The 23,759-nt window shown below is 42.0% G+C and overlaps 1 protein-coding gene across 1 annotated transcript in view; it reads left to right on the top strand.

The window, feature by feature from the left end:
• The window catches only part of NYAP2 (neuronal tyrosine-phosphorylated phosphoinositide-3-kinase adaptor 2), a 264,307-nt gene that overhangs the window by 98,088 nt on the left and 142,460 nt on the right, over nucleotides 1-23,759 (top strand). The window contains 1 exon segment of the mRNA XM_019445749.2: nucleotides 13,487-13,788. Within this exon segment, the coding sequence (XP_019301294.1) occupies nucleotides 13,487-13,788 (302 nt within the window).

Genomic DNA, 23,759 nt, shown 5'->3' with positions numbered 1-23,759 from the left:
GGTTCTTTGCTAGCGGATTTATTTGTAGAATATGAATATAGAAGATCTAATATAATTGAGACCTGATTGAACAAAAGTAAAAAAATAGAGAAATATCAAGAAGAGAAACACATAAGCACATACAACACTTAAAAACATTTTTTTTTAATGTTTATTTATTTTTGAGAGAGAGAGAGACAGAGTCCCAGTGGGGGAGGGGCAGAGAAAGAGGGTGACACAGAATCTGAAGCAGGTTCCAGGCTCTGAGCTGTCACCACAGAGTCTGACATGGGGCTTGAACCCACGAACCTCGAGAACATGACCTGAGCCGAAGTCGGACGCGTAACCAACTGAGCCGCCCAGGTGCCCTGCACATACAAAACTTTCTAAAATTCAAGGTTGTCAATACACATCGTTCACCAAATTTTGCAACAGAGTCATTCGCTTGTGTACATTTTCCCCGATTCCGCTTCTATAAAAACTTCGTGCTTAATATGTGCTCATTAGTTTTCCCTTTTTAATGTGGCTTCAGTTTCTTAAAAGCAGTGCCAGAATTTCAAGACATTTGGAAAAACAAGCACAATTCAGAGTCCTTTTAGATTTCACAGATTTACCTTAATCTCATGTCATCCATGTAGACCTTTTTTTTTTTATTATTATTAAGTCTCCTTTTATTGAGAATCTTCGAAGCAGTCAACAGAGTTTTTCAACAGAGTTCCTAGGGAAATTCTCACTAATTATTCACACTCATATTCTTTGGTTTATATAATATTTAAAACTATATAGCTATGGCCCAAAGCACAGTAGACATAAGCAGGATTGACAGCAAACATAACTAATTCTCAGAAGCACACAGTTACAATTTAGTCTCTAGAACATACGTGTGTGGACATGCCAGAGAGCTTGGCCTGTTGACTATGGGTATTTACAATGCTATGGCTGTTAATCAATATGTTTTACAAAGTTAAAGAAGAATCCAATCTAACCCATGGATCTGTTAAATAAAATAAAAATTATCTACAAACAATATGACAGGTAGCTATTAAGAGCCTCCATTTTGTTTTTTTTTTATTAAAAAAATTTTTTTAAACGTTTATTTATTTTTGAGACAGAGAGAGACAGAGCATGAACGGGGGGGGGGGGGGGCAGAGAGAGAGGGAGACACAGAATCTGAAACAGGCTCCAGGCTCTGAGCTGTCAGCACAGAGCCCGACGTGGGCTGGAACTACTCACGGACCGTGAGATCATGACCTGAGCCGAAGTCGGACGCTTAACCGACCAAGCCACCCAGGCGCCCCGCTTCCATTTTGTTTTAACAGTGAAAATACTTCTTGGATAATCTTACCTGAGTCTCATAGTGTCATTTCAGCTTTTATCCTTCCAATAATGGTTGGGGAATCCTAAGCCAAAAAAAATTAAAGAAGAGAAGGTTCCCGAAAATATCAAACAATATTTCATGAGTCATATCTTTCCCTCCCTTCCATTATCCCTACCTACTTTCTTCTTTTTGGAAATAGTTGATGGTCTGTCCCTCAAGGGGCTCACAGACCAATAGAGGAGGTCCACTCACAGATGACAACTGTAGAGTGCCATAAAGGAAGGGCTCTGATATGGAGAAGCACAGAACCCCTTGACAGCCCAGATGGGAGGTAATTGAGTTCAACTTTGATAAAGCCTGGCTGATAATGGGAGCCTCCTTCGAAGAGACTACTATATCTGAATTAGATCTTAAAACATGATTTAGCCAAAGGAAGAAGTTCAGGAAGACAGAGCAGCGTGACTGCTGCCTGGGGTCATGATGTAACCTGTCTGTCTCCTCAAGACTCATTGCCACACTTGACATGTGGTTGGTCTTGAACTTTACCTTTGAGTCAACAATCTGGAACAAAGTGAAGGTGGGAACATGTTATATCAGGATAATCTTAAAATCAAGGAGGGACAATGTCGCAGTTGAGACTTAGCATAAGATCTGAATATTTGAAAGACCTTGAGTGTTATATGAAATTGCACATTTTTAGTCCGAAGAAATGGAAAAGCCATCAGGGAGTTTTAATTTAGGGAGTGACATGAACAAATCTGCATTTACAAGGATAATCTGGCAGCAATGTGGAAAAAAAAAAAAAAAAGATCAGCTAAGAAGCCATTGCATTAATTGAGCCCAGAAATGATGAGCATCTAAACCAAAGCAGGACAGTGGAGACGGAGAAGAGGGGATTAAGTTGATCCTTGAATTCAAATTATTAACTCTTCTAACAAGGACAGGAATTAATAATGTTTGAGGACTCACAGATTTTTCCTTCCTCCTTTATCATAAATTAAGAAAATGGAGACTATATGGGAAATAGTGCAGACTGTCATTGAACAACATTATCATCCTGGGCGCCTGGATGGCTCAGTAGGTTGAGCACCCGACTCCGGCTCAGGTCATGATCTCACGGTTTGTGAGTTTGAGCCCCACATCGGGCTCTGTGCTCTCAGTTCTGAGCCTGGAGCCTGCTTTGGATTCTGTGTCTCCCTGTCTCTCTGCTCCTCCCTCACTCATGCTCTGTCTCTCTCTGTCTCTCAAAAAATGAATAAACGTTGGGGTGCCTGGGTGACTCAGTCGGTTAAGCGTCCGACTTCGGCTCAGGTCACGATCTCGCGGTATGTGAGTTCGAGCCCCGCATCGGGCTCTGTGCTGACTGCTCAGAGCCTGGAGCCCGTTTCAGATTCTGTGTCTCCCTCTCTCTCTGACCCTCCCCCGTTCATGGTCTGTCTCTCTCTGTCTCAAAAATAAATAAATGTTTAAAAAAAATTAAAAAAAATGAATAAACGTTAAAAAAAAAGAAAAAGAAAAGAAAAACATTATCATCCATCCAGGTGGTTAAGAAACCCAGGAGTTACTCTTGAACTTTTCCAATCATATATTTCTGCATTCATTCATTTAATAAATATTTATTTGGTGACCTCTTTGAGCCAGGCGTCATTCTAGCCTTTGGGAATACAAAACAAACAGGTTCGATCAAGTTCTGCCCAAATACCTCTATAATTTTTTGGTTTCTCTAGATCCTCACGGTCAACACACAAATTCTCTTCTCCCCACTTCTCTCCCTTTTCTGATTAAGTTTTACTCATGCTCTGTATCAGCTGAAAAGCCACTTCCTCCATGGGACTTCCCAGCCCCTCCGTCATGGTCAGGACCTCACGACTCGTTCTTCCATTCCACCTGCTCTGTACTTCCTCTAAGGGCACATCCAACCACATGGTGCTGAAATCATGCTGGTTCAATAGCCTGTGGTTCCCTGAGGATACTGACCCCTGGGCTTTGGTCACGGCCAGAAAGTAAGTCCTCGGATACTTTTTGAATAAATAGTGAGTAAATGAATTAAATGCCTCAACGTAGAGTTGTTTCTTCCTCTGTAAAAATTATACCTTTGAGAAAGCCAAACCCATATTATACTTTAAACTGGCCTGAAGTTAGCCCTGTCTGCTGAGGAGGTTCAAGGCCATTAGATGTTAACATTCTGTATTTCTAGTTTCCACTTCTAGGTTGGAAAAAATGAGCCACATATGGTTAGCTAAACTCATTTGTAAAAAGTTGGCATGTTCTCAAACCGCATTCAAAGCTTATGTCAGTTTTGAAGACACAAATAAAATATATTTTCTAGAACCTCCCCGTCTTTGGTTGAATTTTTGGAAAAGATCTCCCACGATGTGAAGTTCTGTAAACTATGTTCTAAGTTGAATCTGAATATCATGATTTGATTTGAATTTTCCCTATACCCTCTTTTCTTCAAGCCATGACACTTTAAGAAGCAGGAAAATCTTATTTATGTACAGACATAGGAAATATTTTAATTTTAAATTCCATAGTGCCATAGATAATAACATATGTTAATCTTAAAAGCAGTTGTCATGTCTTAGTAAAAATAAGTCTCTGAAAGATGCTCTGTAGAATGTTCTATGCCTACTCTTTAATAAGCATATAACTTTGATAAAGGTTAACAATCTCTATTCCCTGCTCACACTTCCTTTACTTTTATTATTTTTAATTATTAATAATGAATTTATTATTATATCTTGGATTTTATTGTTATGAATAAGCATCAAGTGAATCATAGCATGATCAACCTCAAACTATTGACAATAAGTACTTTGTGATTAAAAATGTTAATCATTAAAATGATTTAATAAAATCATAAAAATGTTTAATCATTAAAAATGATTAAAAATTTGTGGGGCACCTGGGTGGCTCAGTTGGTTGAGCATCCGACTTTGGCTCAGGTCATGATCTCAGGGTTCATGATTTCAAGTTCCATGTTGGGTTTTGTGCTGACCGCTCAGAGCCTGGAGCTTGCTTCAGATTCTGTGTCTGCCTCTCTGCCCTTCTGCCACTTGTGCTCTCTCTCTCTCTCTCTCAAATTAAAAAGATTTTTAAAAAGTTACATTTTTTTCAAGCATAACTCCCTAGCCACGATTGCCCTGAACCCTAACTTTCATAACAATTTTAAATATTATGAAGTTTGACATAATAACCGTAAATGTATTCAGTAGATTTGCCAAACTCTATATTGTACTCAACCAATAATTATGACAGAAAAAAATGAATTATTTTTGCTCTTTTTTCTTTACTTTGGAGCAATTTGTTTTTTCTGGATTTGGAGGTATGTCGTATGTCAATCACTGTCAAAGTCCACTTATGGAAATAAGCAAATTGTACTGATAATCCTTTATGATGCTGTGGGCTGGAAACTGATCATTAAGATATTTATTTTATAGTTGGGTACCGAGAGACAAAAAGTGATACGGAGTTGCCTGGTAAATTAATGTTTGTCCAACTTCCATTTGTACTGGCCACATTGCTAGGTGACTTTGAAATTTTTAATCTTCTTTTAATTTCTTACAACGACCCTGGAAAGTACTTCCATCATTATGAAGATAAAGGTAATTGAGGCTCAGAAAACATGTGCCTCCTACCTAAAATGAGAAAATTAGTCACTGGTTGATTAGATATGTCATACTCTTTCTGAAGTATCAAATTTGGGGCAGTGCTGAAATATTCTAGCAAGGAGAAATAACAGATTAGATGCTTAAGAATATCAACTTTAAGTATAACATCTGGAGCTAATGGAAATTGTGTGTTATCTCTTTGGGGCAGTTTTTTTTTTTCTTTTCTTTTCTGTTTTATTCTGTTTTGTTTTGCTTTTCCATAACCGTTCACCATAGCAGTTGACAAAACAAGTGTGTAAAGATACCATTTTTAACACTTGGCCTTAAGATCCAAGAAGTGTCAATAAATAGCCAGACACAAGAAGTTAATGTCTGAAAAAAAATCTAAAAGAGTTAAGATATTAGGGGCACAAAAGTAGAAATTAGGTATCACTGAGGACATGAAGTGCTGAGAATAAATGTTAGAGCTTAAGGCAAGAAATGCATAGCTTACAGCTTCGAATGAGCAACTGAGACTCAGAGAAGACATTAAGGGCGATGGTGAGTGAACAATTTGAAAGAAAATATGAACACAGTTTAATTTTACTGGAGCCAAGTTTCCGCATCAAAGTATACTGCGTGATTGAAAAAAAATATATATACATATGGGACAAACATACAAGATAGTTTATTACTCCCACTTGTAGTGTTAAGTAGGAAGAATATTTACAAGCAAGAAATAAGTACAATACATTCATTTCCTGCTCCCGATGGCATCGACTGCATTTTCTGACATAAGTTAGTCAATAGCATTTATTTAGTAACTGGTTCACTTTGGACTTTTTCCAAAGCATGTGTCAGCAAATCCAACTATTATTGCCTTTGACACAACGGAATTTAGTGGACCGTATAACTGAAGGGTTTTAGGGTTGACCTAGCTGCGGGCATAACCCAATCCAGGTCTTCTACAATGCCACGGACCTGGTCCAACTAATCTTCCTTCATGGTGGCAAGAGGGATGAGGGGCGTCTGAGCTTGCACACAGTGCCCGGGATTTCCTCTGGTTGGACCTACCTGAGGCATTTGTCAGTCCCTACAACAATCTTCGTGGCCGCAGGGATCTGGTGGTGGATTGGTTGGGTCTGAGTAAAGAGGACTGGTCCCCACCCAGGAATTTTCCATCGTCAGGAGTAGGGAGAATGGTTCCCTGGGAAGCACAGATGACAAAACTCTACCAAGCTCCCTAACTAAGCCCTCGATCTGACTATCCTCACAGAGGACTTACTTCCTTGGTTCATTGTTCCTTCATAAAACACGTGTTTGAGCACTTACGATGTGCTAGTGACTACAGCAAGGAGCAAGAAGACAAGATACCTGCCCTCCCAAAGCTCAGGGTGAGTGAATGCGAACAGTCCCTTGTAGTCCTAAAGGCCCAAGGGGCTTGAGATGAGTTCCATCTGCCAAAAATGGAGGCAAATATAATTAATGATGCCTTTCAAAGTCTGACATTTGGTTGAGGCATATTACCTGTCAAAATAGAAAAAGGTGTAACACACTAACCTCTTGGCCTATTTTATGGCCAACTTTTCTTGCACGTAGATTACTTTAGCTGGAAATGATACTCAGAAGAGGCCAATGTTGAAGGGGAAAAGGATCAAGTTCTGAGGCAGGAGTCACTTTGGTAGGGCGAGCAGCACAAGGTTATTGGCATTTAGCCTTGTGTATCTGAAGAGAAGGCAAAAGGGAAGCGACATCAAATGCAAACTTTTAAAGTCATAATATTAATGAATGAAGTCCAAATATTAATTTTCTTCTACAATGCCTGACATGAAAGATTTGAGTAATTAGCGGATGATGGCAGTCAACTTGCCCACTGGCAAATTTTATTATCTCCTTTGCAGCAGTGGCCTTCATTCTCCTTTCAGGTTTCCCCCCATTTACTTCATGGCTGAATGTGCCCCTTTTCTGGTACCAGATAAATACATCTTGAAGAATCAACATAGAAAATTCCAGGTGGTTCAGAAGTTTGTGAAGGTAGAGAAATACTAGATGATGCATCTGTGTCAAACATGAATTTTTGAGCTCAACTCCACAGAATGGTTCCAGGAAAAAAAAAAATCCAAGCAACAAACTCTTGGGTGATCCTTCAGTTTGCTTGAAAGAGGACATAGACGGATGGATGGATGGAATGCGATACTGTTTTTTTCCATTGGTTCTCAAGGAAGGCTCTGCTATGAAATATTGGCATGTTGGCTTCAACATCACACAGAGAAGCAAATACCTCTGTCACTTTGAGAGCTGACATCTCACCTTGCTAGCTCACCCTTTTCTAGGGTTGTGTTTTCATCTCTGAAAGGTGACAGTTCTCAGAAGGAGACACAAAACATTAATGCTGATGGATTTTCAAGAAGACAGCAAGACAAGTAACAATCTCTGTTGAATAGCATTGTCAAAGCAGTTTTGAAGTTCTTGTTTTGTACCTTCGTTTGTCTGTCGCAATCAACAGGTGCTTTGAAAAACAGAAGCAACTGTTGAAGGAAGTTAAGAGAACATGAGGACTATATTTGTCTAGATCATCCTGATACCTTGAGTTGAATGCAAGATTTTGCTTTGACTTTGCGTGCAGTTTCTTGAAGCTACATGGTGTCTTACGGTATTCTTTAAAAACAGTCTTACCAGGTGCATGATGATTCTACAAACAAAATTCAGGAGGACAGGATTTAAAAGTAAGGCTTCTAAAGCCAAAATAATTAAGTGCATATTTTAAGTCAGACTCTGGCCTAAGAGCTTCATGTACAGTATCTCAGGTAAACTTGGTAACGATCCGTGAGGACAGGATTATTATTTAACAGATAGGGAAACGGGGTTAGGGATCAATAGCTACTATTGTTTGGTTTGTAAATGATGGCACTAGGGAGCGAGCCCACAACTCAGTGGCTCCAGAGCACACATGTCCAGGCCTATGCATTAGCCAATAACTTGGTTGGGGGAAAAGTTTGTAAATATTTTATCAATTACTTCCGGGAAAATGACCTCCCTTGATTCAAGCAATACTTTTGCTTTGCTTTGTTTTCTATTGGAAAAAAAAGTAACCTACAACTAGATCTTGCAGCATTGTCTTCATTGTGTAAGAAAAAGCATACTTGTTTAAATTCAGGATTATGAAACTTATTTTTATTTTTGTAACATGAGATGTGTCAGGCTTCATCTATCTTGAGTGTTACAGTCTTATTGCAAAAAGACTCTGCTTTCTTTAGCTCACATTACTTTCACTTCCAGCCAAGTATTCCTACAGTGGAGATGGTCCTACCTCCCCAACCACCATTGAAATGAAGCAAGAGATTGCCCTATTTTCACAAGCATTTATTATTTCTGGGGTCTCACATTCATTTTTAGGCTTTCCCTTCCCTCTTCTTTGGTTTCTGAATTTCATTGGTTGCATGAGTATTCCCACATAAGTCAGTTAATGCCCTCTCCAAAGCAGGCACCAAGCTAGATGGGGCTAGAAGTGTGAGAGATGTATTGAGAAAGATGCCTGGGATGATGGGAAGGGAGCAGGAATAGGCAGGGCTGGCCTCTGGGTCACAATGCAGTATAACATCTGCTAAAGGAGGAGGAGTGGGAGGGGAAGAACCTCCCACCACAGTGTAGCTATGGGAAATTCTCAGCCAGCCAATAGGGGAGCTCAGACCCCAAGACCACCCAGAGAGGACTCCCACATGGGGTAGACACAGCCAGGCCCCAAATCACATCATGCTCAGCTCTTGGCCAGGAGCTTTCCAGGGACAGAGTGACCTTGACAAAAATACTGCCCCAGATTTGATGACCTTGTACAAAGCTGGTGGCCAACACTGCTGTCCTTGGAGAAGTTTCTCTTGAGGAAGATCTAAGCCACATTCACCCTTTGCCCTCAGCAAAAGTTCTCCTACAGGTTTGGAAAAACAGCTGTTTCATGGCTTCCTTAGGACTTCTTAGGACTTCTTCCTTAGGACTCTTCCTTTTCCTGAGGGGAAACTTACAAAGGAACAGTTAGAGTAATAAACTATAGCCCTCACCATTGCAGTTCATACGGGGGCTGCGTGTGATACTCATTTTCTGTTCCCTCCAGCATTTATTCTGAACTCACCTCATTATCACCCTCAGCTAACACTTCTCCTGGGCTCAGTGGCTTACTTGGTGAGCCTAGTCCTTCCCATGAGACATCTGAACCCCTGGTAACCAAACCCTTCTTGGGCCAGGGTTGCTGCGTGGGACTGCACTTCAAAATCACGATTGGGCAAGGGAATACCCAAAGGGGTTCCACACATTTTTCGTTCTGCCCCATAATGTGGCAGCAGCCCTGCCACCTCCTGCCGATCCAGGTGTAAGACCTGTTCCACAATGGAGATGTGTCTTCTGGCCTACTGGCTGCTACAAAGGGAGTTCAAGTTACCCAGGAAGCAGTTATGGCTTGTTGCTCAATGGAACCCTTCCTGTGTCTTCTAGAAAGAGTGTGCCTCCTTTAGAGAACAGAATCTCTAACCCTGTAGAGCCCAGAATCACAGGAACAGAAAATACAAACTACCCATAATAACCACTGGGCCACTGGTTGTTGGATGACTTCATTTCTCGTGGCAAGTTCTCTCTTTAAGGGAGATTTCAGTGGCCTATACTACAGCTGCTGTACCAGTATTTGGTCTCCTACCTTCAGACGATTATGTGTCCCCACATATTGTTATGTAACTTGCAGTGTTTTCCTATTGAAGGAGAATCTATCCCTACCCCTTTGACATCAAGCTTGGTCATGAGACTGGTTTTAGCCAATGGAATGTGAATGAAAAATTTTATGTCATGTCTGAGCAGAAGCTTTAAGAGACACCACGTGGTTCAGTGAGTCCTTTTCTCTCTGCCACAAGAACATATCCCAGTAGGGACTAGATCTTAGAATGGAGAAGATCCACAGAGCAGAGCTCTACACAGCTCATCCACAACCAACCCAATTAATGCATGCAAGAAACTAACCTTTTTTGTTGTAAACCACTAAGAATCAGAGGTTATTTGTTACTGCAGGATAACCTAACAAGATATGACTAATAAATTGTACATTTTTTTAATCTGTGATCCTGTGCTGGTCTCTGGCAAGTTTCCTTTGTCCCACTTTCTGATTTTTGTGTCTCCCTGGCTGTTTCTAACTAACAGATGTCTGCTCATTAACGCCTCTAACTGTTGTTCTTCATGTTTCTGAGAGGTCTGGATTGGCTACATCAGAAGCATCTGGATATAGTCTTTAAAAACACACGACTCATTGGCTGCATGTACAGAGGTTGTGACTCAAAAGATGTGATTCAGTAGTTGTCTTTATTTAGTATGGGTTCTAGAATTTGCATATTTTTAAACGTCCGCATGTTTCAATAAATTCAGGAATTAGTCGTATGCTATGGTCCAAACTTTTCAAAAAAATTTTTTTTTCAATGTTTTTTATTTATTTTTGGGACAGAGAGAGACAGAGCATGAACGGGGGAGGGGCAGAGAGAGAGGGAGACACAGAATCGGAAACAGGCTCCAGGCTCCGAGCCATCAGCCCAGAGCCTGACGCGGGGCTCAAACTCACAGACCGCGAGATCGTGACCTGGCTGAAGTCGGACGCTTAACCGACTGCGCCACCCAGGCGCCCCTGGTCCAAACTTTTCAATTTGCTGTAAGCTAATCATCTTTATTGGTCTCTTGAACTTAAATATACGATAACCTTTATTTCTTACCCTTAACCTTGCGTTGGACAATGGCCTTTGTATCCAGATTATTTTAGTGCCATTCCTTTATCCTTCATTCGCAGCCTGGTCAAATTAAACCAGAAACTCAGACCTACTATTGTTTGAAGTATGCATTGAATTTCTCTTTGAAAGAAGTGTGTGTGTGTGTGTGTGTGTGTGTGTGTGTCCATACATGGACATATATGAACAAAAGCATTCATAGTTTAAGGAAATTGTTTTCTGCTGAAAAAAATGTAATTTTGAAATGAAATAGTAGAGCTAATTATCTGGCTGGAAAAAGGCGCAGGCTCGATTTAGGTCAAAAGTAACAGAGAAATTGCTGATACAATTATTCCTAGTAACTCTCTCATAAATGCCTACTCGCATTAACACATGCATAAATCCCCTCACGTGACTATGTTACTTGGAATGAGATGACTGTCTAAATAAATCCTTAAAGCACTCTTTGTTCAGTGATATGACAACAGAAATAAGGAAAATGATTGAAGGCAAAGTTACATGAAATCAAACACCTGTGACAAAAATGAGGGCCACTGTCATCACAAATCAAAGATATACCTTCCTATTCCATCACACCCATCCCCCCACCTCCACCACTCTTAGTCTGTCTTAAATTCTTAATGATTTTTCGTAAACCATGCCATTTGAGTAAGCTTTGTTTATTTTATTTTTTTGATTGATGTGCTTGAAGAAAGCACAGAGAGTAAAATGCTTGGAAACACTGCACAGGCTTAGGATGCTTACTACTATGATGTGAAAAGCTCCACCCAGGCAAGCCTTTGCTTTCATTCATGTTTCTGGATATCTCTGCTCTGGTTAGTGCCCTGAGTTTCCAGGTATCTTTATTTTGTTTCACAAAGATGGTATATGCAGTGTCTGAATGTCAACTCAAAATATTCAGAAAAAAAGTAATAAATGTAAAAAAAAATACTTTTGACTGAGTGACAAGTTGTCGATGGAATTAATGCCAGAATCAGAGTCTCATGTTCTTGTTGGATGCTTTCTGGCTCTATCCACTGTGGTCACATAATTGTCCTAAGTCCTCAACTGAAGAGGGAAAGAAAAAAAAAAAACATTCCTTATTGTTCCTGCTGGAATGTCAAATTTGTGACAAACATAATGCTATAAAAGATATGGCACAGAGAATTATGAAACCTTACCTTGAATTTCATTGTTATAAAGGCAATCCAACCAAAATTAAGGTTAAAAAAAAAGTTTAAATAAACATGTCTGGAAAGGTAGACTAAACAGTCTCTGAAAATTCATATACTGAAAGATACATTTTTATCATTCATATCAAAGAAAACCAGTGGGATATTTCTAACAATGTTTCTTCTATTGATGAATGAACATAAATGGGGACAACTCTAGAAAAATCTCTTTTAAAAATTCTCATTGACATGTCCTTTTTCTTCAGAAAAGAGTCACCATTAACAACATAGAAAAAGGCCCCAGAGTCATTTCCTATATGATCCATTGAGTTTCAAAACTGAGATTTCTTCTATTTTAAAACGTCTGTTCAAACTTTCCTACATAAAACTTAAGAACCTTACATTTAAGAATTTTACATATTCTGGGGTGCCTGAGTGGCTCAGTTGGTTAAGCCTCTGACTCTTGATTTCGGCTCAGGTCATGATTTCAGCTCAGGTCATGAACTCATGGTTGGTGACATCGAGCCCTGGACCAGGCTCTGTGCTGACAGCAGGGAGTCTGCTTGGGATTCTCTCTCTCCCCTTCCTTCTGCCCCTCCCCTGCTCATGCTCTCTGTCTCAAAAATAAATAAATAAACACGGGGTGCCTGGGTGGCTCAGTCAGTGAAGCGTCTGACTTCTCAGGTCATGATCTCGCAGTTCGTGGGTTCGAGCCCAGCGTCGGGCTCTGTGCTGACAGCTCAGAGCCTGGAGCCTGCTTTGGATGCTGTGTCTCCCTCTTTCTCTGCCCCTCCCCCGCTCATGTTCTGTCTCTCTCTGTCTCTCAATAATAAATAAAGATTTAAAAAATTTAAAAAAATAAACATTTAAAAACTTTGTCTCTTAGTGAGGTATTTAGAACTATCCCAATATCACATGATATTTTAACTGCATCTCTTTAATTATCATTACCCTATTTTATTCTGTGAGGCAAGCTTATCAGTAGAACTAAGTTTCTAGTACAACTGAAGCTTTCTGGAGAACGAACAGAGGTTGGCAATTCTTTTCTCCATCCCTGCCTCCCTCCCTCTTTTCCTTCCTTCCTTCCTTCACCTCCTGCTCCCTTCCTGTCTCCCTTTCTCCTTTCTCTCTCTCTCTCTCTCTCTCTCTCTCTCTCTCTCTCTCTCTCTCTCTCTCTCTCCATCCCATATTTGGTAATGGTACCTCTTTTGTTGCTGTTTGCTTTGTTTTCCCCATGATGCCAATCAGGTCAAAGTAGAGATGATTTTGGTGAAGCGGAGATCTCGGGTGCTGTCCATCTGACCTCAGTCATGTGTCAAAAGACAGTCTGTGAGTCACTGTCAGGGACTTGTTGGCTTTTTCATCCACCACTAAGATTTCCTTCAAGAAAAGCAATTGCCCCTTAAATGCACTATGCGGCATTTTCTTTTCCTCTAGAATACTATTTTGAGAACATCAGGAGGCCGGGGTGCTAGGATGGCTCGCAAGAAGTGTCAGGGTTTCTGGTTATAAACACGTTATACCTGCTTTCCCATCACACTTCAGGCCAAAGTGTGACGTTTGTGCCAATGGACACGTGTCTTCCGCAGTCTAGCGTTTCAATGTGCGCTCGGCCGCTCGCTAGACGCGCGCGCGTCCGTGACCTTGCCCTCCCGGCTCCCTTCACCTTCACGGATTTGGCTCTGCTTTCTTTTACAGCATAGGTGGCGAAGTGGGGCGGGGCCACGAAGGCACTTACGCGGGCAAACATTTCCGCATGGGATTCATGACGATGCCCGCTCCTCAGGACAGACTTCCCCATCCCTGCTCCAGCGGCTTTTCCGTGAGGTCCCAGTCCCTGCACTCGGTCGGGGGCACCGAGGACGACAGCAGCTGTGGCTCCCGCAGGCAGCCGCCCCCCAAGCCCAAGCGGGACCCCAGCACCAAGCTGAGCACGTCGTCCGAGACGGTCAACAGCACGGCGCCCGGCAAGAGCGGCAAGGCCGCTGAGCGGCCCGAAGGTAACACCTGGGCCCACTCCCCTGGGGACAGGCCAGGACGCGTCCGGGCAGCACGCAGACGAGCATGTGCCTGCCCATTCCTCCCCCCCACCAATCCCCCCACCCCGGGTCTCCCAGTCCTGCTCCCGTGTCCCTGAAGTCCCAGAAAGGAGGCATGGAGACCAGGAGGCCACTTAGTAAGGTGTTGACAAGTGACACCCGGCAAGATGTATTTATGTTATCCCAAAGGGAAGGCGGTGTGTGTGTGTGTGTTGTCGTCCCCTAAAGCCTCGCATCGTTAGGAACTTGTTTTGCCTGGAAGATATCTAAAGTTTATATGTTCTTGCTTTGATTAGTATTCCTCGTATAATTACAGAAGTATGATATGATTATTAGGGGAACATTGCAAGGCAGAAAAATACACAGAGGGCAAATTGTAACCCTTCTTAGAAATAATGATTTTGGAGGCGCTGGGGTGGCTCAGTCTGTTGAGCTTCTGCCTCTTGATTTCGGCTCATGTCCCGATCCCAGGACGCAGCCCGCATGGGGCCCGCTCAAGATTCTCTTTTTTCCTCTGCTTCCCTTCCCCGCTTGAGCACCCTCTCTCTCGCGCTCAAATAACTTAAGACAAAGAAGAAGAAATAATGATTTTGTACATTTTGACGTACTGCCTTCCAGTGAATATGAATTTATGCACGCACATGTGTTTGTAGGAAACACTCACTCACACATGCTGTGTATATATTTCAGTGTCTGCTTCGATCTTTACCTCTAAAGTCTACCTGAGCCTCTGTTTTTCCTCGGCTGTGAAATGCACAAATCTCCCTCCGCCTCCTTGCTGGTCTGTGAGTGTGAATTAGGTCAGGTTAACCATAGATCTCACCAGATCTTTAGCAAGTTTCCGCCTTCCTGAGTTTTTCCTGAGAGTCGGCTGGAGGCAGAGCAGTCTCCAGTGCGCGTGGATACAAACCCATCCAGAGTGTTGGGATACAAGCCCACCCAGAGTGTTGTGTGTAGTTGTGGAAAAGGCTTCCAGGTTCCCAGGGCCGCCCATGACCAGCTTGAGAGCATGGCTCTGCCGGGCCCCTTAGTGTTTCTCTTGCCTGGTTTGTCCTTGACATTCTCTACAGCAGGCTTCCCCGGCCCCCAGGGTACCAAGTTCTGCAGTGGTTTGCAGCTGCCGGTGGAAGCCGGGTGGCCCTCTCCTCAACTGGGAAGGTATCTTTTGTCACATGGGCTCCCCAGTCCTTCACGAACGTTCCCTCACCTTCTGGTCTACCTCCTTCCACAGACGCTCAAGTTTAGCCCACGAGATGGGGCGTCCGTGAGGCACGTCACACCCCCTCCGTCCCCCTCTTCTCCTTTCCCTCCCATTGGTGTCCAAGTGCCTATTTGGCCAAAAACAAAAGCTTCAGTGCATACTGAAGAGTACAAATCAATGCCCAGAGGTGGAGCTCATCCACGCACTCTACAAGGAAAATCCGCCTTTGGGCTCGGTGTTTCCTACTACACGTATGTGCAAAAGCATGACTATGTGCATGTGTCTGAGAGAACCTGGGTGAATGACATGTACGTGAATGCAGATTTACGAAGTCGAAACCATGATGCGTACAGTTTTGTACTTGATTGTTCACTTATTCTCTTGTGACTATTTTCCATGGCGTTCAGTTTAAGAAACACCATTTCGAAGAAGAGAGGTGTACATCACAGTACTTTCTTTAATCATTCCCCTTGAGAAATGCTTAGGCTGGTCCAGCTTGTTTTGCTGTAATGAATGCCACTGACATGTGACCACACGCGCTGGTGTTGGTCTGTTCGTGCAACTCTCCTCCTTGTTCCTCTGCTGCCTTAAGAGGGGATTAGAAAGTAGACCCCTTTTTCTCCTGATCCAAAGGCATCGGTATGTCCTTCAGCTCGTAACACACTGAGGCTTATAGAAACTAGTCAGGTGTTTCATTTACTTGTTAATTAATATGCTGAAGGGCCCTGGAGATCTGCTTTGGTAAGTTTTAAATCTTGTGCTTAGGTTTTCTCCGATGTTGATATGCAACGTCTTTCATTTCTCTTTATTTTCCGTGATCTTATTTCCATAACTCATCCGTCTCCCACCTCTCGTGCCAAAAACACTACGTAGTCAACGATGCTAGATTGTTTATAAAAGTAGTTTACTGATTTAGAGCGGCGATATCTGAGTGTTGAGGCTCATCTAGAAATATTGGGGAATCAAAGGGAATAAAAAAACGAACCCCCTGAAGGGGAGGGGAAAGATGAAACAGAGGAAGAAAGTAGTCAGTCAGGAGGGCGTGATCAAGCCGTGAAATGTTGCTGGTAACATCCCTGGAAGCATGTGAAATGCATGCCTCAGCATAGCCACCGCCCCCCTCCCCCCCCCCCAGCTCAGGAGAGGGTGACCTTGGGTCTTGAGAGCGAACGCATGTAGAAATACATGATGGTTGTCCCACAGAAGAAACATTTGAGTGGTGATTCCGTTGTCTTAAAAGTACAACCGATTGCCAGTCCTTTAAGATGCTTTAGGTACCTAATTCCTGAGGTCGAGCTGCTCTTAACTCTTTCAGATCCCCTCACCATCTAAAGATCTAGGGTTTCAAATAGCTACATATCAAACAGAAGAGAGTAGCTGTATTATGTGTTTTTCTGAGGGTAGAAGAGGAGAGAGTAGCTAAGTTACAGCAGCACGAAGATTTAAGTTAGATGTGGAAAACTACATCTAGCATGAGACTTGATCGGCATGGAGACTTGATGAGCATTGATCGGCATGAGCTTCTTAAACTGGAGGTCCAAGTTCCACACCTCTCCTCAAAAGGAGTAATAAGGGCGGATTGAGGAATCTTCAGCTGTAGCACTTCTTTGTGGATGTTCGGTGGACCAGATGGGTTACTAGGATCCAGCGCAGGAAAGGTCAGCTTCTCCAGAAGAGTGATTCTCAATGCCAATTTCACCTCTTCAGAACACTTCATAAAAGGCAATCGCAAAATTATATGCATTCGAATCTCCTCTCGCAAGTTTTGACTTCATTAACAAGAGAGAATCAGGGCTCGGTTCAGAGATGGGGAAAAAAAAAAATCTCGGGTCCGAAAGCACGCATGAGTATGTGTACACACAAAGCCAAAATCATATAAATATGTAGATTGTTCTTTTATGAATTCGCAGTTCTTTATAACCGGGAGTTAACCGGAGCTCATTACAGAGCATATGTTTTCTTTACAAATTTTTCTAGCTATCACAATTACAACGAAGATGAAAAGTGACTTCTGTGAATCTTAGTCTGTCTTTTCTTTTTACATTAAATGTCAGCAAAATCAAAATATTGATTCAGTGGCATTAGAATGATTTCCATGGTAACCGGCTTCTATTTAAGTAGGGGATTATGACTTCCCTGTGGATAAACGTAAAAAAGAAGTGGACTTTGTGGCGAAACAGCTTTTCCGAGTGGGAAAAAATAGCTTAACGATGAGCACACACAAAAATTACATACCGAGAAAGTACAATTTAATTTTTTTAAACTTGTAATTCTATCACGCTGAAAATAAATATTTGTGACTGTATGTTAGGGTCTTCTACGATAGTAACACCTTTAAAAAAATACGCAGTGGAGAAGAAATACTGGCCACAAGTATGCGATAAATATTTTAATTGCTCTTTTTTTTTTTTTTTTTTATTGCTTCGGTGCGGTATCTACTTGGTTTTAGGGATAGATTAGATTACATCAAGGGAGCTAATTGGAAAGGAGGAGAGGCCCTACCAGCTGTGTCTCATGTATGATCCAGAAGAAGCATGTATAAGCTCACATTCTTTGCCCCCTGCTGCTCGGGTACACATTCGTCCAGTTCCTCCATAGCGTCATAATTTGAGACACTACGTGGGGCAGGCAGAGACTATACCTAGGACCAACAGGCAAACATTGACTTTGGGCAAGTGATCCAATGAACCTGTTTCGTTACCTTTAAAATGAGTATAAAGAACTGAACATTGATGGTGACTGTCTCCCTCACAGCCTTATGACAACCCACTGGGCTAATGCCCATGATGGTGCATCGTAGGAAGAAATTGCTACACAGCTAGAAGTTAATACTGTTTTAAGACATACTTACTGACTATCAATAGGCCTGAATAACATAAAATTTGAGTTTGGTTCAACACGTGTATTAAAGACAAATAGGAGAGGAAAAGGAAGCCCCCTCGCTGCCCCCACTCTACACGTTGGGCTGAACATTTTGTATACAACAGCCCAAATAACAGGGGAGTAGTATCCAGGTGTAATCATCTTTTCATGGTATCATGACATTAGTATAATATTTAGTATAATGGGGGAAACGTTTCTTTAAACTTGAAATACTTCTACATGTTGGAGTCCTTTAAAAAAACAAACTAAGAATGCTTTTTTTTTTTTTTAATTGAGGGATAATTGACATGTAACATAGCAGTTTCAGGTGTATAACACGACGATTCAATATTTGTGTATATTGCAAAATGACCCACACAATAAGTCTAGTTAACATCTGTCACCACAAAGAGTTACGGTTTTTTCTCTTACGTTGAGAATGGTAAAAAAACATTTTGTGAAATGTTTATTTATTTTGAGAGAGAGAGAGAGTGAGACACAGGGTCTGAGCAGGGGAGGTGCACAGAGAGAGAGGGAGACACAGAATCCGAAGCAGGCTCCGGGCTCTGAGTGGTTAGCACAGAGCCCACAGGGCTCACGCTCAGACCCAGAGATTGTGACCTGAGCCAAAGTCAGACACTCAACCGGCTGAGCCACCCAGGCACCCTTCGGGTTATTGGGTTATTTTTCATTCTTAATTTATAATATTCATTTGTGATTGTCCCTTTACAAAACAATGAGAAGATATTTTTTTGGAATTGGGGTCGTTTTCCTGGCTTCTGATTTTACCTCTTATAGAGATGTTTAGTGGAGTCATATCTGTGAGTCAAAAATTAGAGTATCTGCAGAGATACTTGAATCATGACTGTCCTTAAAAACTTGAAATGTGGGAGTGCCTGGGTGGCTCAGTCGGTTAAGCACCTGACTTCATTCAGCTCAGGTCATGATCTCCCCATTAGTGAGTTGGAGCCCTGCATGGGGCCCTGTGCTGACAGCTCAGAGTCTGACCTGCTTCAGATTCTGTGTCTCCCTCTCTCTCTGCTCCTCCCCTGCTCGTTCTCTCTCTCTCTCTCTCTGTGTCTCTCTCTCTCTCTCTCAAATAAATTTTAAAAAAAGAAAACTTAAAAAAAAAAAAAACAAAAACAAAAAACTCGATATGTGTAGTCAAGCCAGCACCAAAGGCTAAATTCACTGTAAAGTCACTGCCTTAAAAAAAAACAAAAAACAAAACAAAACAAAAAAAACGAATTCCTTTTTCAAGTTACCAAATGAAGAAAGTTACATTTCACGATGCTGGTTTTCGTGCTTCCGTTTATTCAGCCAGTACTGCGAGCACCTCCCTGTTGGAGTGGGGATCCAGAGGCGAATGGAACAAGTGGTCTGTTCCCTCATGTCCCCTTGTAACCAGTTTTGTTCCCAGCTTGGCAACTCAGCCTTCCGCTGTCACATCACAGAGCAAGCACTGACTTAAACTCCTTTCTAGAAACCAGAAAATCTGGCATGAGAGCCATGGGGGCTTCCTCTATGTAATTAGTTGTTTAGCTCCGAAAGGAGCAGTTTAACACATTTTAATAAAGTGCTTGTTCCTACAAAGAATATTTGCTGTTCTTTCCTTGTTCAAGGCTGACAATGGAAAGGTGCCCAAATCTGATTTTCCACCGAGAAAGCTTCAAAAGCGACCCGAGGGCATTTAAGGAGAGAGGAGGAGAAGGTTGAGTGCTTATTATCTTGGGAGAACTTTCGGGTTTCAGAATTCTGGTTTAGGGGCGTAAATCAGCACCACTCAGGGCCAGCCATATACTTGTTTTTGCTCAGTTATAGACCTCAGACGTTTATAAGGTACTCTGACAAAAATTTGAAGACTATTCCGTTTACATGTTAAAGAAATAGGGTCTTTAAAGGCAAACAGGCATTGGTTTCACATCAGTGCTGGCAGCATTTAACCCTCTCTCTCAGCCTTGGTTTCCTCACCTGTAAAATGGGAATAACAATAGTGATCTTGTGTGGTAGGCAGAATGGTATCGAAGAGGGTGTCCAAGGGTCCACACTCCCTGGCATACTCACCCTGTGTATTCCCTGGAACTAACATACCATTGGTGGCTTGAAGATAGACGAGGTCATGTGGCAAGGAGTATCAGTGGCCTCTAAGAATTGAAGGTAGTCTCCAGCTAAAAGCCCGCAAGGAAACGAGGACCTTGGTTCTGTCACTGCAAGGGACCGAATTCTGCCAACACCGAAAGTGATCTTGGAAGTGGATATGTCCCCGGCCTCCCCAGACAAGGATACAGGTGGGCTTCCGTGTTGATTTCAGCCTGTGGGACCCTGAGGAGGGAGCCCAGCCTCCCGGGTTCTGGCTGTGCCCAGACTTCTGAGCTAAGGAACCGTGTGAGCTAAGATGAGGCTATTGATTCTTAAGCTACTGTGTTTGTGATCACTTGTTGTCACAGTGGTAAGTAATCCATCTTACCGAGTCGCTAGGCAGAAAACCTGAGGTAAGGCACATTAGCAAAATGGAGGATGTGGCCCTTCCTCTCAGCACTGGGCTGTTTTCTCAGGGAGTGAAGGGGGGTTCAGACAGTGCCAGTGGCTTTCCAGACTTCCCGGGCCAGACCTTGAAAGTAAACGAGATGACAGAACCTCAGGAAACACTGACATACCAGGTAGGGCTCTTGAGTATCTGCTCAGCTTTTTCTGAATTTGCTTGGATCTTTTCCTGAGAGGGTCCTTCCTTTCTCACCCACAGGTTTTGTTCTTTCAAAGGGCTCAGCAGTGGCTTTTCGGGTGGCTTCTTTGAACCACTCATTTTGATGGCTGCAGCTTGCCCGCTTAGGGCCTTTTCCACATGACAAGTGGCACTTGTGCTTCACAGTGTGTGCCTAACGAGCGCTCGAGACCCCATGTAGCCCGGCACTAATAAAACACAATGAAAGGGGGAAAGCGAGCTCTCAAAATCTTCATAGTTCCGGCATTGGCGAGTGTTCTGGTGTGAATTCTTGTTTGTTTTATGGGATGCGATGTGGGAGATTGTCATCAGAGTCCCACGTTCCTGGATTCCTCTTTCCAGGTTGACGGAATCAGAAGCTGCTAGGTTTCCTAGTGTTAAAGCCATCTGTCGAGCCAGGCGCTGCTCAGATGGAGACAGGGTTATACATCCACGGCGTGTGTGATCTTTCTCCAAACGTGCCCCGAGGCCCATGAATGAAGCAGTCTGCAAATCAATCATCACGTAAAGCATCTCTCTCTCTCTCTCAGTCTTTGCCAAAGAGCTACCTCGCCTCCAGTGGTCTCACCCAACATCCTTCTATTAAGAATCTGGATTTGGCCTCAATTACCTCAGTGTCTCAGATTCATAAGAGGATTTTTGTCCATGTTGTCGACACAGATGGATTTTTCCCTGAGAGACCAATAAGCTCAAAGTTTCTGAGTGTGGTGATCGGGACATTCATTTTGAGGGTGTTCACTTGCAACAAATTGGCACAAACTTACTGACTTAAAACAACATACCTTTATTCTCTTACAGTTTGTATGAGTCAGGAGTCTCCTCAGGGTCTCCCAAGGCTGCAATCCAGGTGCCAGCTGGAGCTGGGGTCTCATCTGTGGCTCAGAGTCCTTTCCATGATCACGTAGTTGTTGGCAGAATTGATTTTCTTCAGGTGGAAGGACACACAATCGCTTACTTCTTCTAGGACGGGAGTGGGGTGGGGGGGGAAGAGAGGGAGGAAGAGGGCGACTCTCTCACTTTTATTCTTTCCCTTCAGGGAAGGCCTGGATCTTTTTTTGAATAGCTCATCTAGGATAATCTCCCTTTTGATGAATGGCATCCACTGATTAGGAACCTTAATTACAATGGAAAATCCCTTCACCTTTTCCCATATACTGTTAACTTAATCAATGGAGTTAAAAAAACAAAAGAAAGCGAAACAAAACAAAACAAAACAAAAAACATTGTATTCACACTCCTGCTTGCACTCAAGGAGAGAGAATTACGTAGGATGTAAGTCACAGAGGGAAGGGGACTTTGGAACAGCCTAGAATTGTGGTTGCCTACTCAGAAAGATACAAAAGAGAATATGTACACATAGCCTTGTTAGAAACCATCCAGCCATCTGGTTGAATACTTCAGAAGTCAGTGTGTGGAAAATTAATTAGCAATGCGAGCAGTAAACAATAATTCACCAGAATAGTACAAATATCATAACATAATCAAAATAATTGGTAAATAAATAAGACATAACTCCCCTCTTCATTTCTCTGTCTTTCCTTTATCCCATATCAGAGAAGCCACTCCTGCTGCAAAATGCCTGGATTGTTTTGCTGAGTTGAAAGTGGAAAAAATCTCATTTCTTTTGGCTTCAGTCTTACTTGAAAGGCCTGATAAAATACACTCCTCAGTCCCATAGTCTCCATGCTAAAGGACTTCTAGCACATAATGATCCAAGTAAAATAATGACACCAAAATGGTGCAAATATTTAAAATTGTGGTGTGTATAAATGTCAGTCTATTTGATCTTTGCTGCTGATTTTCCTCATTGGCGAACTCTCTTGTTGACCCACTGGGCTAGTTTCACCCAGCACGAGTCACTGTCTCGCGAGTCACTGTCTCGCGAGTCACTGTCCCCTAAAACACCATATGGAGGTAGGTCAGGTAATACACAGTATCCTTGATATGCCAGCAGTGCTCTCCAACATTTTCGACTGTAGTTTTCCCTAGAACCTCAGGACTGTAGGGATTAGTGGTGTTAATTTAAGCTATTTACCTTCTTGTCTTCTGCCTACCTGTTGAATAGCATTTTGATGACAAATAAAGATGAGACTGTGCGTTCCCAAGTTATGCAACTTCTGAATTAAAATAGTTTCATCAATTTCCATTTATGGGTACATGGACATACAAAATCATGCATCCACCAAGGAAGTGGAGAGAACTAGACATAATCCACATTGCAACTTGCCCCATGGTCTCTGTTTTTGTCTAGTCTTGAGCTTGGGTAGGTATTTGTCTCTTCTTTGCAATTATACGAAAGCATTAAGGAGTAATGTAGTCAGTTATTAAATTACTAATTACTAAGATTTTGTCAGACAAATGGAAGAAAGGGGTTTATAGATTGCTTTCCTTAAATAACATCTGCCTCTTTTATTTCCTCCCTGCTCTGCAATGTTCTCACTTCTTCTGTATTTCTTTAGACTTCAGCCTGGCCCCTAAGGCCTGAGAGTACCATCACTTCAGAGTCTCCTTGCACTTACATAAGCATATTCCCTGGACATTAACCCAGCTCATTACCCCAGTCAGTGTCTTTTGGAGAGTGTTTCCGATAAAAACATTTCCTTCCATTTGATTACATACAGCATTTGATATTTTACCAAACAGCTATTATATATATAATTAAATTTAATGTTTAATATTAAATTTAATATTAAAATAATTATAAATTTATAGTAATTGTGCACATATGTATATGTATAGACAGATATATATGTGTATATATATCTATATCTATACATATCTACATATATGTGTGTATATATATATATATATATATAATTTTAGGAAAATGGTGTGTTATTTATCTCAACATTCTCCATCTCATGGATAAAACAAAAATGGGAAGGAATCTTTAGTCCAGTAGTGGGTGGGCTTCCTCCAAAGCATGGTGGAAATGGGATTAGCTCATTTCAGACTAATCTAACCTTGACTACTAATCTAACCCACTTCCAACCTTGACCCTATGACCTCTTCAAGCCACCATCTTGTATGTCTCCTTGTTCAGTTGGTTTCTCAAAGGCCTTCTGCAAGTGCCTGCTCCACTGAGCCAACTCTTATTTGTTCCAGATGCATAACTCATTAACCGTCTCCACCCTCACCGTGCCACTG

The sequence above is a fragment of the Panthera pardus genome, unplaced genomic scaffold (assembly GCF_024362965.1).
Source record: "Panthera pardus isolate Hobbes unplaced genomic scaffold, ASM2436296v1 HiC_scaffold_10, whole genome shotgun sequence".
Taxonomy (NCBI): domain Eukaryota; kingdom Metazoa; phylum Chordata; class Mammalia; order Carnivora; family Felidae; genus Panthera; species Panthera pardus.
This window is presented reverse-complemented; position numbering and strand designations above follow the sequence as displayed.